Source organism: Cygnus olor, chromosome 2, assembly GCF_009769625.2.
Source record: "Cygnus olor isolate bCygOlo1 chromosome 2, bCygOlo1.pri.v2, whole genome shotgun sequence".
Taxonomy (NCBI): Eukaryota; Metazoa; Chordata; class Aves; order Anseriformes; family Anatidae; genus Cygnus; species Cygnus olor.
Window position 1 is genome coordinate 99,473,447 of NC_049170.1, and position 13,253 is coordinate 99,486,699.

Sequence of the window (13,253 nt, forward strand, 5' to 3'; positions counted from 1 at the left end):
TAAGGTCTATGAGATGCATGTCCAAGACATGAACCTGCAAATTTCTGTTTGCAAGTGCTTCACAACATCCACTAAATTCAGATGAGGGAGCAAAATCCCCCACAGTCTACTTGTTAGACCACTTGCAGTGAAAGGTAATATGCATGCCTTCAGCTGGACCATGTTTCCAGACCTGATTTGCTCCCTGCTTCACACTGAGGGTAGTTCTGTTCATAAGGGACTCCTGTTCACCATCACCATGCTCTGCTCCTGCAGATGGAGGCTAGGAGCTGTGTTCCAGCCCTTACCTGCTCCCCAGGCCCATTGGATTAGTGAAAGAGATCTTTATGAGATGTTAAACTTAAAAAGAGTTTAAAATGCATGGTGGTTAGACCTAAAATAGTATTCCAGATCACATTTTGTAAATCACAGTGTTATCACTTACTGTAGGTGGCAGTTCAATTACTTTTAATTGCTATTATTTGTGCAGCCTATTGTATTGTGGAGTGATGTGTGTGCTACTACTCATGGTATGCAATACTAGGGCTCCCGTTTGTATCAGAAGAAAGCTGAATTTAGTCTTTATATGCATAAAGAAATCTGTACTTTCCTAGAGTGATGGCTTTAGCTCTGTTATGCATAAAACTTTTTTTTTTTTTGTTCTGCTTTGTGTGTTTGTTGTTGTTTTCTTGTTGTTGTATTTTTATTTTTATTTTTTTTTAATCTGGGCTTAAAAGTGAGCTTCTTCTTCTTGTCACAGTCTTTTCAAGTGTGAGGAGGTTGTTACTAAAAATGGAGATTAACTGCAGTGCAGGGACACAGGATATCCAGGATAAAACAAGATTGGGGCACTGAACCATTCAGTTCTTTGTTATCAGAGCTAACACTATTGGTTTCCTATGAAAATTTTCTGTATAATCATGTAGTTTGTGAGGTGTGGCAAAAGAAAAAAAGATTGATATTGTGATTTTTTAATTTATTTTTTACTCTGTCATGACATATTTTGTTATCACTTCATGACTTACCACTTTAATAGCCAGAAGTGATGATACTTTCATTCTGGAAAAATGCTTTGGAGTACCTGCCTTGAAGTGTGTCTAAAAAAGGGGGCTCAGGGTTTTCTGAAAACTGGTCTCCTTGGGTTTCTGAGCAGGGTGTATGAGCTTATTCAGGCTTTGTGAAACCTGAATTCATTAACTGCTTCTTACAGTACTCATTTGAGGCAGATGATTATTGTAGCAGAGGAAGAGAAAAACACTTATTCTAGGCCCCCAGAATGGATGACTGACAGAACTTAGCTTAGAATCAGTGTTTCCTGAGTCCCAGTGCTGTGCTTGTTACTGTTTGCTGGGATGCTGAAAATGTCTGTATCATTACTCACAAGCCCTTATTTCTACGAAATAAATTATTTCAGTGTGCAAGTGTAACCCTGTGTGTTGCAGCAGTGATTTATAGGCAGTTCCAAAAATATCCGTGCTATTTCTTGTCTTTAAAATCCCAGTGCGAGCTGCATGGAGTCACACAGTGAATGGCTGCAGAAAGCATGACCTGAGGAACCTGAGCAGTGCACAGAGATGTGATAGAGCAGCCTGCAACTGGCCTCCAGCAAACTAACTCTTATTACCAGAGAAGAGATGAATGACCCTTGAATTAGAGATGGGAAACTTCACCAAGGTTCCGAGACTGAATAAAACATGGGTTTTAGAAGCCACCTAATGTCTGCTGTTTCAAAGGTAGAAACTCCCACGGGTATGATGTCAGTGGACACAGAGCAAAACCATTTATAACTCATTGTAATGACCTCAGCATGGATCTGTTTGTGCTGGTTTCTCCTGATCTTTATGACAAAGTACATTAATGAAACTACAAGATTGGGCATATAGCGCAAGTATTTAATACTCACGCACAGGAAGATTGCTCAGTGATTACAGCACTGCCTGACAATGTGTGTTAAATGTAAATATCTAGACTTCACTCTGTGGAGTACATACTAATTTTCTTGACATTCTGATGACTTCATTTTTAAGAATATTAGTTTTCCTTTGGAAACAGAATTTAGGAAACACAAGGCCAGTTGTTCATGAAAAGAAAGTCATTGTCATGTCACTTGTGTGTGGCATACCACGATGGCTAGCCTGTAGGTAAACTGGGCTGACTGTAATTAGCAGTTGGTTTAGAGTTAGTATTTTCAATGTGAAACGTATGTTTTTACAAAAATACAAAAGTAATACTTTCATGTTGTTATTCTGTCCCAAAGGCTGAAGACATCACCAAATGCAGCAGTATTTTTCCAGCCTTTATCATTACAATGCAGGATGGAGCGAGGGATTATCAAGGACAAACTGCCGATTCACTCAACACAGGAGAAAAGACTCAGAGTTGACTGGCTCTGATCTTAGCATGAATCACACACTTGTAGTGCTTGTTTGATTTCTCCTTTCTGATTCCCCTTGAAGTATTTTCTACTGAGGCACATCTGGAGCTTTTCTAGATGTTAGTGGTTAGAGATTTGGATGGGGTGCTGGACATAAGATTTCATACCACCTTTTAAATGAGTCAGCGTGATGGAAAAGTTGGATAAAGGCAGAGGAGAAAAGCTGTCAGCTCTAGATACCTTGGAAACCAAAGGTGTAATATTTCTTCCTCATCTTTCATTTTGCTAACTTAAATATAGGTAAAGAAGAGAAATGCAGACATAGAAGCAAGGCATAATATTTTGAGTAAAAAGAGAAATAAATGTAGAGGCTGGCAGGACTCCTGAAGATGTGTTAAAAGAGAAATTCAGGGAAAAGAAGTGGGAAGAATACAAAAAATAGTAAAGTAGAACATCTTTCATGGATGTTTTCAGGGAAAAACAGCTGTGGCTCATTATGGGGCTTTTATGCCCAAGATGGCTGATAGAAGGCTGCTTTCTGGTTTAATTCTTGAGATGTCTCTGGTATTTTTCCCTCCCATATTTATCCTTTTCAGTGTCACACACTTGACTATGGTGCACACAACTTGCTAAATATCATGCCAGAAAGTGACTAGTGGCATTCTGAAAATCTGTGCTTCTCCACTGGACTTTGGGTCAGTGTTAATACATACAGGTTAACAGACAGTCCCAGACAGCATACAAAATACCAATTCACTTCTAGCTCCAGTATGACTTGTAACATTAATGAAGCAAACCAGATTTTGGGGAATATAGCCGGATACTCAATATGTGTGTAAAACAGCTATAATAAGACATTGCTATGGCTGAAATTGTTACAATTTTAGAGAAAAAAAAAAGAATTAGGATCGAAATTGTGAAACAATCTGTTCCTATAAAAAGTGAAAATGCACTTGGATGAGTGAAAGTTAATAGAGTTAATTGTGGCAAGTAATACAAGAAGCTAATTCATGTTAGAGAACCTAACTGTGATTCAGATAAAGAGGAATTGTAATTAAATGGAGGTTGGATAAACATGATTATTCTGCCAAGGTTTCCCTGCACAATACCAGGAGGTTTTAAGATGTGGTGGCAGAGATGTGTACGTGATTTGGAGTTAGAGAAGACATCGTTAACGGGCCAGGTGGGTACCACACCACTGCTGGGAAGGAATGCCTGTGAACCCTGAACAATGCTGGCCTTAGCGGCACGTGGCAGTGAGGTCCCCAGGGTGCTCAAGTTTAAAGTCCCGTTAAATTTCAGCTAGATAATTGTGTGTGTGGTGGGATGGTATGTTAGGGGAGACATTCATGTCTTAAGCTAACAGAGAGGTGAAAATGAGCCCTCAGATTTGGTAAAGCAGGGCTCCATGAGGTGAGGCCTGGGCTGCCCCATGGCAGATGCAGCCGGCTCCAAGGGCCCCACCACAGGGCAGGGCCGGGACTCGCAGCCATGGGTGGTCACCTCAGGGAAAGGGTGTGTAAGAAGGGCCAGAAAAAAATAAAACTGGCATTTTCTATTAAACACCTGATATTTTCTGTTAGAGGTACTGTCATCTCCTTTTGTAGATAATTATAAGCTTCTGTACATGTTATTTCCATCAGTCTGAACTTCTGTTTACTGAAGCTTAACTAAAGAGTAGCCAGGTAGTCAGTTTTTGATATTTTAAAGTTTTAACAAACTTAATTATCTGAAAGTGTATTTTTTTTTCTGTCACAATACAACACGTACACAAACATGGAACCTAGACTCAAACAAAGGCCCCCATGTAACAGCGTGGTTTTGTTATTCCCACAAACCGGTTCTAAGGCTGTTGGCTGCCTGTTCTACATACACAAGTTTGGGCATCACAAAAATGAGGGATTTCACAAAATGATTTCACAAAAATAAGGGATGAGATGGTAAAGACCAAGTTGCATACCTACCTCAAATTTTGAATAATCTGTCATACGGTGTTTCTGGAAAAACAGCATTTCACTCGTGGGTGAAGTGCTTTTTTCTTCCTAAAGGAGAATGGGGTTTTGTGCATATACATTTTTATTAACTCTGCAACAGTCAAAATTTAATGTGTTTAATTTCCAGGAAAATGTTACTGTTTTGGCTCTGACTTCCTGGCAGTTATTTTTTCCACAGTAGCATGACAAGTTTCACATCAGAAAGTAACTGGCACTTGCTATAATTTTGTTCGTGGGTGCCACCATAGCTGTGTATCCTGCTGCTTTGAGCAAATGCACTCACACACCTGCTTCCCTGCAACTTCACAGGAGTGAGATGAGTTCTGGAAATGACAACAGTACACTCCATGTAAGTACAGGATAAGAAACATTTTATTTATAACCCTGTAATATTGGGGATAACCTAAACAAAAATTAGTTTGAAAGTAATCACCTGACATGATTTTCTGGATTCTCGTTTCTTGAAATGTGGTGCATAAACCAGAGGTTGGCACTTTGCTTTTAGACATTCTACGTCCACCTGTGCCTTTTAAATTATACTTGTGCGTCTGTCTCTTCCTCATTGCCAGTTATGTTCTGTCTCCATTTTTCTTGTATAGGTCTAGACTGGTTGCCAAAGTACCAGACAGATTCATTATTTTGACTTTGCAAAGACTTTTTCTGACACCTGGAACTGTAGCATTTATTCCCAGCTACAGCACAAAATATTGATGTCTGACACAAATGCCAACATATGACAAGGGTACCAAGTCCTTTTAAGACAACTCTCACAACTTCCATTCTGATGTCTCACAGTGACCAGGCAATGCAGATTCTCAAATAGCTCTTTCACACAAGCCTTGAAAACCGTTGTATTTTTATGTAAGCTAGGAATTCCTTACTACTGAAAAAAATATATGGAAATTTGTTTGTAAATAATCACACTGTTTTCTCTAGAGCTGAAGCCAAATGTAGACATTAACCTAATGGCCAACTCTTGCTGTTCTACCACGAGTCTAATAAAGTATTTCTTGTAATTCCACTGTTGGAAAATCATTATGCAAGGTCAGAATCTTTTCCTTCCCAGAAAGCTTCTAGTCCTGACAGTTTCTTTCTTCACTGCAAACAAGGCTCTAAAACAAGACAAAAGTAAACCTAAACAGCTGTTTTTTCTTCACTGTTTTTATTTTAATGTCTTTCTTTTGAGGCGTGACACTTGATTTATTTTTTTCCTCAAGGACTGGATTTGACACATTGTTTTTACCATACCATTTACTCTAAAAAGTTGTTTACATCTTGCTTTAGGAAATACTACTTTCCCCAGTAGTGAAGCCCACTGAAAACAAGCCACATTCAGATTAATGGGAGAGCAAAGCTGGAATGTGGAGATACAGGAAAAAAATCTAGCCTGTCAATTCTGTTGTTGACATGGAAATTTACAACGTCTTTCAGGCAGTTTGAGATGGAAGAAATTCATAAAGGAGGGGCAAAAACAACATCAAGTTTTCTATCCTAAACTGTGTATTTTGATATAGTCCTGTTTCATAAAAGTTGAAGAATGAGTACATTTTTATCAAGGTATAGCACGGGCTTAAGGCTAGTAAGCTTAATATTAAGTTGTACAATTATATAGCTTGCAGTATTTCTGATATGCTCTTAACTTCTCTGTCTTGTATTTATGACAAAACTCTTGCATAAGTAGTTTTCAGTAACTGCCATGTGCGACACATGTTTACAGCAACTGGACTTAAACATGGCATGCAATGCTATCAGTCACTACTGCAGCAGTACGCAATGAAACAGAGGGCCTCTGATTTTTCATTTTTTTTTCTTTGTACTTGGTTATAGGTTTTGGTAAAGTGCAATGCTAAGAATTAGGAAGAGTCATAAGCAACACTAAAACGTATTAATAACTATTACTTTCACAAAAATAACATGAAGGGGGCAATAGTTGCTTTCATTGTTTAAAGAAACCTTTCCAGATTGACATTTATGATGTCAATAACTGTGGGTGAAAATTAAAAGTTTGTTGGAGTTACTTCTTAACAAGTACCAGAATGGTTTCTCATACTTTCAGCAGGGAACCACAGTGACTTCTGTAGCTTTTGACTATGAGTAAAAGACTCTTTGGTCTTTTATTATCCATTAATAGATAAAAAATCAGGCAAATTTATCACTCTGCTGAAACTGACAGATATGGAATCACTTTGATCAGTCTGAACAGATGTTAGTTTTGTAAAACTCCCTTTGGCTGGCACAGCAGAAGTCAGTTATATTCTGTACAATGTAGAAACTCCAAAATACCTTGCACTTTATCATAGATTGACATTGGTAGCTGCTTTGCTATAACATGCTTTTCTTCTCTATTACACTCAGAGAGTTGGAATAAATGGGGGATTCCTTTTCATTGAATACTTTCAAACAATATGAGGATCTGACTGAAGCTAAAGTTGCAACACTTAATATAAAGTAAAACGATCCAGGTCTAAAAAAGTATTACGTGTAGTTATTAGGGCTACTCAGATGAGATTACTGGAAACTGAATGGGAGGGCAGTAAAGTACTACTAAATGTCTCTCTGCGGTATTTGTATGAGGGAATACTGTATGAACTTTAGAACAACCCAAATGTGCCACTGAATGAAGCTAAACATCAGTGTATATTAATTTAGGGATAAACAACTAGTGAACTAAAAAGCTCGTATTATATATAGATAACCACAGAAAAATTCATTAGTTGGTGTTTAAGAAAATGCTTAAACGTAAGACACTAAAGCTTGGAAGTTTTCAGATGGTGCCACTTGACAGACACAATTGAGGCTCATTAATACACAATTATGCTTAATAACTGCCATGTGGCACTAATGAAGAAACCCAAGAGATAAATTTGGTCATGAGTTGAGCTTTTGATTTTGGGTAAAATTACACGAATCTAATTCCTGGAAGATGTAGATTAGTTATGTTAAAGAAAAAAGTGTTGGCAGTGCGGAGCACCTCTTGTCATTACTCAGTGGAGCAGGGTGGCAGACCTTGAAAGGAGCAGACAGTACAGGTGCTGATAACTTGTTTACAAGATACCAGTATTGGAGTCTTTATGTTTAGTCATTTGTCATGGGTGTGGGTCTCCAAAATTCATATTCTTAGATGCATTTGGGCTAGATCTCCTTTACACACTAACATAAATTATCTACAAACGCATCCAGAATGAAAACAGTATTTGTCTGCATTTCAAATACCACTTTCTTTATTGCAGTGCTAGTGGGAAATCCAAGCAAAGGAAGACAAGAAACTCCCCACCTAAACCTGAAACCTTGAAAGTCTCAGATTTTAGGTGTTAAATAGAATTATCCAGCATTAAACAGTTTATTATGAGCCATTATTTTCCTATTTCAAAAGTACTTGCCATAAGTGATGGCTCTACTATTTTTCATTGGTTTCACCACAAATTCTGGATCTGTTGTTATGAGAGACTTTAATGGAGGCCCTGAGAGGTTACTTCCTGTATTTAACTCCAAATCTGCAAGATATGATCAAGAACACCAAACAATTCCTATGTAGACTGCTTACACCGGTATCATTCAACAGTGAGTAAGATGAAGCAGCAACTTTGATCACCGGCTATCTGTTGTCTTCAATGATAATGGTTCTTCTAGGATAGGTGTCAACGTCCACAAATATGTAACGGACTTCAGGTTTTCCTCCCTCAGGATTCTGTAATGAGGAAAACTCTTTCAGGCTCTGTTTTTTTTTTTTCTCTTTGGTAGTTTAAATCCAAGATTAGGCTTGTCAGCTATATCAAGCAATTGTACATACCTCTTTGACTTCCACATGGACCGTTCCCCGCTTTCCTGGTTCAGAGCCCTCAATATAGAACTTCAAACGCATATGTTTCAGTCCATCCTTTACGTATTCAACATGACTAAAAACAGCAAAACAAAACAAAAAAAACAACCCACCCAGACAGGATAGCTAGTTAAACTTCAAATTTCAGCTTCTTATTTAGAGAGGAGCTGCTTAACTACTTTTGTGAGAAAGTGTATTCCAGTGCAGTCCTTATGCTACCATGGGTTCCTTCTTCTCTTCCCAAGCTTTACTGTGGGCGTATAAGGAGTAGTGGAGAGTTAGAAGAGAGAACTAGTTAGCAGCTGATGGTTAACAGTTGAGGTGCTTACATGTTCTCGCTGCAGTCCTCCCCTCAAAACTCATGCAAAACATGCAAAGAACGCTTTGTCAACTCAGATACTAGGTTGGTTAATTCACCACAAAATAGTTTACTATATACTTCACATATTCCGGCAATAATTTCATTCTATAGAAGTTGCGTAACTTTGACATTTCATTTCAGACCTCCAGCCTAAGTGCTGGTATTTCAGTTACAGTCAGGTCAAATACTAGATAAACAGAAAGGTCAAACCACTTTCCAAGTGACCACCTCCAGAAACTAATGGTCAATCTAGAATTACGCTGCCAGTTTAGGTTTCCTACTGAAATTACTAACTGCTGCACAGTTCCAAGCTTTTCTTTCCACCAATCAAATCCAGATAACACACTGTGAATTAATGATCACTTTGAATACGGTTTAAGGTGACATGGTGGGTTACAAAGGACAAAGATGAATGAAGTCTCATTGCAGCAAATTCACATTCAAGATGTCCATGCACAGAAAAACTGTATTTTTGAGACATTTAAGGTCATCCTTTTATCACAGACTTGAGCTCTACAATCTGATCAAGTTTTGAGCTCAAAAAGTTCTTTAGAATATGAAACTTTCAAATGGAAAGTGGAAATGAAATACTAGGAAAGATGATAGTACAATTACTTATTCACATAGTTTACAGACATGCTTAAATTTTTTATTGATATTCTTTTCATTTAGCAGCTCCACTTTAAACACTTTTTCAGTCTGGTGAAAAGATAAATTTTCAGTTCAAAAGTAAAAATCCTCCTCCTAAAAATAATCTCAATTTCATCGTTCAAATTTTATAGCTGGGCTTGTGTGTCCCACACTGTATGAAACCTCATTGAATAAATTCAAGTCAAAGAACATAATAAAGACAAAGCCTCTGCTGGGTTATACTGCAGGGAGAATTTGTTTTATAAGAATTAGTTCTGTTGTTTACCTCAACCGGAGAATAACTGATACACTCATAAACGTTTAGGTGAGAACTGTTATGTTAAATATGCAGTAGAGATGTGGCCTCGAGTACCAGAAAGTAATATAAGTAACAGGCAGTCAGTGCTACATGTCAACTCAGGACAATAGACTCACTGCAATGACTACACCTGCTCAGCTAGACACAGCCTAGCTTTAAATTGAGCAAGCTGTATTCTTAAAAGTCCAAGTTGGAACCTATCCTGCTCTTTCTGGCCTGTTAAGAGCTGCTATTTCATAAGAAAAACTCTCTACCGTTTTTCAAAGAGTGATTTTACTCTATTTGAGGACTTCACACTACACTTCGGTCTCACCCCTGCTCCCCAGATGTATGCCTGTGCCTCTGTACTACTCTCTTTAGACTCAACCTCTTTTTTCTTGTAGCGAGGTGCTCCATGTCTACCATGCTGGCCATTACTTGTTCTGAGGCACAGGGAATTGGCATTTTATATTGCATGTGCACTGTATTTAGTGGTGTGTACCACATAAGACGTACTGCAAACAATTCCTTTCATTTTCACTCAGAATTGACAGGGTATGTCACATAGTTCAGTAATCTAGATCTGACTTTCTGTGATGTGTCCCAGAATGCCTCTGCTGTGCAAAAACTATTGTCTGTATGGGGCAAACACCTGACAAGCTGTCGTCTTCCTCTTCGCGTTGCCTCCCCATAACCTTTAATGGGTTCACCAAAGACACCAATTATCTACAAGAGAAAAGAGGTTCGAGTTGTCAGAAGGTATCACATTCAAACAGATATTCTAGCATCAGCTCTTGTCCCTTCTGTGAATGCATCTTCTTTCAATTATTTCAACAAATTGTCTCTTGTGCGTCTGATACGTCAAGAAGAATGCAATAGTTTATGAAAGAAAACACCACAGGAAAAATTACTCTATTTCAGTGTTTTTCCTTTACAATCACATGCAAAATGCCTACAATAAAGCCTAGTAATATGTTCCATTTGTAACATCCTCTGGCATTAAGACATTTTAATCTCTTCTCTTGCTGTGTATTTTATACTTTACTGACATTTTGTGTAAAAAGGGGAAAAAAGCATATTTGCTCATGTCTTTTCCAAGAGACTATCTGACTGTTCTGAAGTTTAATCTTAAAATGCAAATAACTGCCCTTCACCTTATCTATGAAACACCGTTTATGAAATTCAAGCATTTTCTTCTTCAGATCTATAAAGACAGACCAAATTAACCTAGTTTTAAAATTACTTTCAAGTTGCTTAGAAAGGAAGGGTACTTTCATGGTGTAACTACTGGAGAGGAGTTTTAATTCTACAAACTTGTTCTAAAGCAATCTTAATTTCTTTTCTAGTAAGAACTTGTCACTTCAGGCATCTCAGCGGCACCTGTGGTAATTTTTCAAAGCTATTCCCCACCTTTCTTGTTTTGTTTGAAGCACTGACTTTTGTGGTCTAGTTTTGGACTGACTTTTGTTTATATTTAGCTATCTTATGAGACTGACCGTATGACTGTCCCCTTTCTCCTTTCCTATTAGCCACAGTAATGTTAACCCTGTTTCAAGTGAAGAGTTTGAATTCCTTGATATTTATGCAGTGTTTCATATGACAGAACCCTACCGAAGCTGCAGCAGAATAACTGTGTTGAGGAAAGTCAGCAACACAGATCCATAAATCTTAATTGAGACCAGTTGCCTCTCTAATCTGCAGAACACTGCAAGTGCCTACAGATACACATGCTTTGAAGTGGCAGACACTGTAGGGCTGTGCTACACTCTCTTGTCTTTTAGCATGCTAATTCATTCAGACTCAGAGCTTGCATTAATCTAGAATAGGTTCAGATTTAGAGCTGACCCAGCTCTGTCCAGCTAGAAGCATAGGCAGATCTTGCTGGTGTTTGAACATCCGTGTGGATGTTCCTGTAGGTTTGCTTATGAGAAGCAAACTTTTGACTTGAAGAGAGGCCGTAATTAATGAGAAACATAAACCTATGACTAATGTTCAAAAACCAACCTCAGGATGAGATCTGCATTTCTCCAAGGCATCTCCATAGATCTTACTTGGACTAGAAGAAGAGAATAACTCTTTAAAGATCACATAGAACAAACCACCTGTAATAGAAACAAGAAGAAATGGAATGAGAATTAATCTGGAATTAGTGAAAAATATCTTCTGATAAAGAATAGCAATTTAAAAAATAACCTGTAACACCAATTCCAACAAGCACCACAATAAAATAGGTAAAGTCTCTTCCAGCTTCTTTCACTGAAATAAGACATAAAACAATGTGAGAGTTAGATCATTGGGAAGTAAAACTTGCATACCTTTATTATATACATGCTCTTCTATTAGTTCAAACTACTCAAGTAACATTTTGTCAGAAGAAAATAATCCCAACCACAGCTTCTATAATGCCTCATCACTAAGATATCATGGAGTGTCTTGATGTTATCAAAGACAGGTTTATATTTCTATACTATGTATTCTTATTTTCTTGCAATCAAATGAACAATAAAAAGGAGGGATATTAGACCAAAATATGTATTTATTGAAACTGTCAACTGCAATTTATAATGTAACTTGATTTAATGCACTAGTAAATGGGTCAGTATAAACTGTGAAAAAAAGTAACAAGATTCACAAAGTACTCTTTGAGAAGGAGGAAGAAACTACTAATTTGTTTAAGCGATAAAGTATGCCTTGCAGCAAAGAGCAAATTATTGAGGAAACATTAAAAACCATTTTTTTCCTGAAACATTATCATCAGCTGAAGATGCTTTCCACAAACTTTTTCAATCTGGAATTTCCGAGACAGCGCAGGAGTCACCTTTCACTGAAATGAATTTAAAGAGCGAAAGTGCCGGGCCCCCTGTAAAGAAACCAGCAGCAGATACAGCGCTTTGGCAAAGTGCTGGAAGTAAACTTGGCTTAACAGCATCAAAACAGGTTGTGTGTGAAAGGTTTTCCTTTTAAAAAGGGGAATTACTAGAACTTACTCCTTGTGTGGATTTGACTTATACACTCAGTCAACAAGCTGTTTGGAAGAGGCCACAGAATTTCAGTTCTGCTTCAGCAGTGCCTACACCGAAGTGTTTGCAACCAACACGATGGAAAAGGAGTCTGTCGGTTTTCTGAGAGTTGTGGCTTTTTCAGTTTCCGAGCTGTGGGCGTGTACGGGGGCTGTACAACCAAAGGGGCAGCGGCAATGCTCCCTGCGCCTGCCTCTGGAAGCGCTGCGGGGCACCCCCTCACCTCTGACCACAGCTCTTACCTTTCCGAGCCGCCGACAGCAGAGCCTCATCCTTTTGATCCCTTCGCACCGACACGTGTTTGCTGTCATGGCCAGACTTTTCAGCTCCCAGCCCTCCCGCCTGCGTCCATACACTCGCCTGGGCACCCCGGAGCAGCGCAGAGGGGCTGAGGGGGGGCTGCCGCCGCCATCTCAGGCACGGCGCCGGCGGCCATCTCCCCAGGGGGACCCGCAGCTGCCCGCCGCCCCGCACCAGGGCGGTGGGGAGCAGCATGCCGAGGCACCCCGGGCGGCTTCACGCTGCTCCCCCCGAGGCCTGGCGGAGGAGCCGAGGGAAAACTTTCTCCCCGGGGGCTGCTCCGCGGCGGGCGGGGACCCCTCAGAGGCGGCTGAGGGCGGGCGGCAGCCCTTCAGGAGCCCCCGGTGCCCTCCCAGCTGCGCCCCGCCATAGCCGCTGCGGAAATCTTTCAGCGGGTTGCGAGAGGAGGAGGCGGTGGCGGCGGGCCCTGGGAGCGGTAGTTTGAACGAGCTCCCTCCTGCGCCCGCTGCTGGACGT

At 39.5% G+C, this 13,253-nt stretch overlaps 1 protein-coding gene and 1 long non-coding RNA gene across 2 annotated transcripts; one reads left to right on the forward strand and one right to left on the reverse strand.

Moving 5' to 3' along the window:
• The first annotated feature begins 247 nt into the window (after positions 1 to 247).
• On the forward strand, positions 248 to 3,080 carry LOC121066147. The gene is made up of 3 exons (XR_005817545.1): positions 248 to 425; positions 1,481 to 1,712; positions 2,237 to 3,080. It is a non-coding gene; the product is annotated as an uncharacterized LOC121066147 (long non-coding RNA).
• Positions 3,081 to 7,555: 4,475 nt separating this feature from the next.
• Positions 7,556 to 13,230, reverse strand: TIMM21 (translocase of inner mitochondrial membrane 21). The gene is made up of 7 exons (XM_040549564.1): positions 12,719 to 13,230; positions 11,650 to 11,712; positions 11,461 to 11,558; positions 10,109 to 10,182; positions 8,138 to 8,243; positions 7,940 to 8,035; positions 7,556 to 7,841 (listed from the first exon to the last, which is right to left on the reverse strand). The coding sequence occupies exons 1-6, from the start codon at positions 12,969 to 12,971 to the stop codon at positions 7,943 to 7,945; spliced, it is 687 nt and encodes a 228-aa protein (XP_040405498.1). The 5' UTR covers positions 12,972 to 13,230; the 3' UTR covers positions 7,556 to 7,841; positions 7,940 to 7,942.
• Positions 13,231 to 13,253: the final 23 nt, after the last annotated feature.

Bases quoted from the DNA above. Each gene is read 5' to 3' on its own strand.
- TIMM21 (XM_040549564.1), bottom strand. From the start codon at position 12,971: ATGCTGCTCCCCACCGCCCTGGTGCGGGGCGGCGGGCAGCTGCGGGTC. The intron at 11,713-12,718 runs GTAAGAGCTGTG...GTCTTATTTCAG, and splicing joins GCTGTCGGCGGCTCGGAAAG to TGAAAGAAGCTGGAAGAGAC. The intron at 10,183-11,460 runs GTTGGTTTTTGA...TTTCTCTTGTAG, and splicing joins AATGCAGATCTCATCCTGAG to ATAATTGGTGTCTTTGGTGA.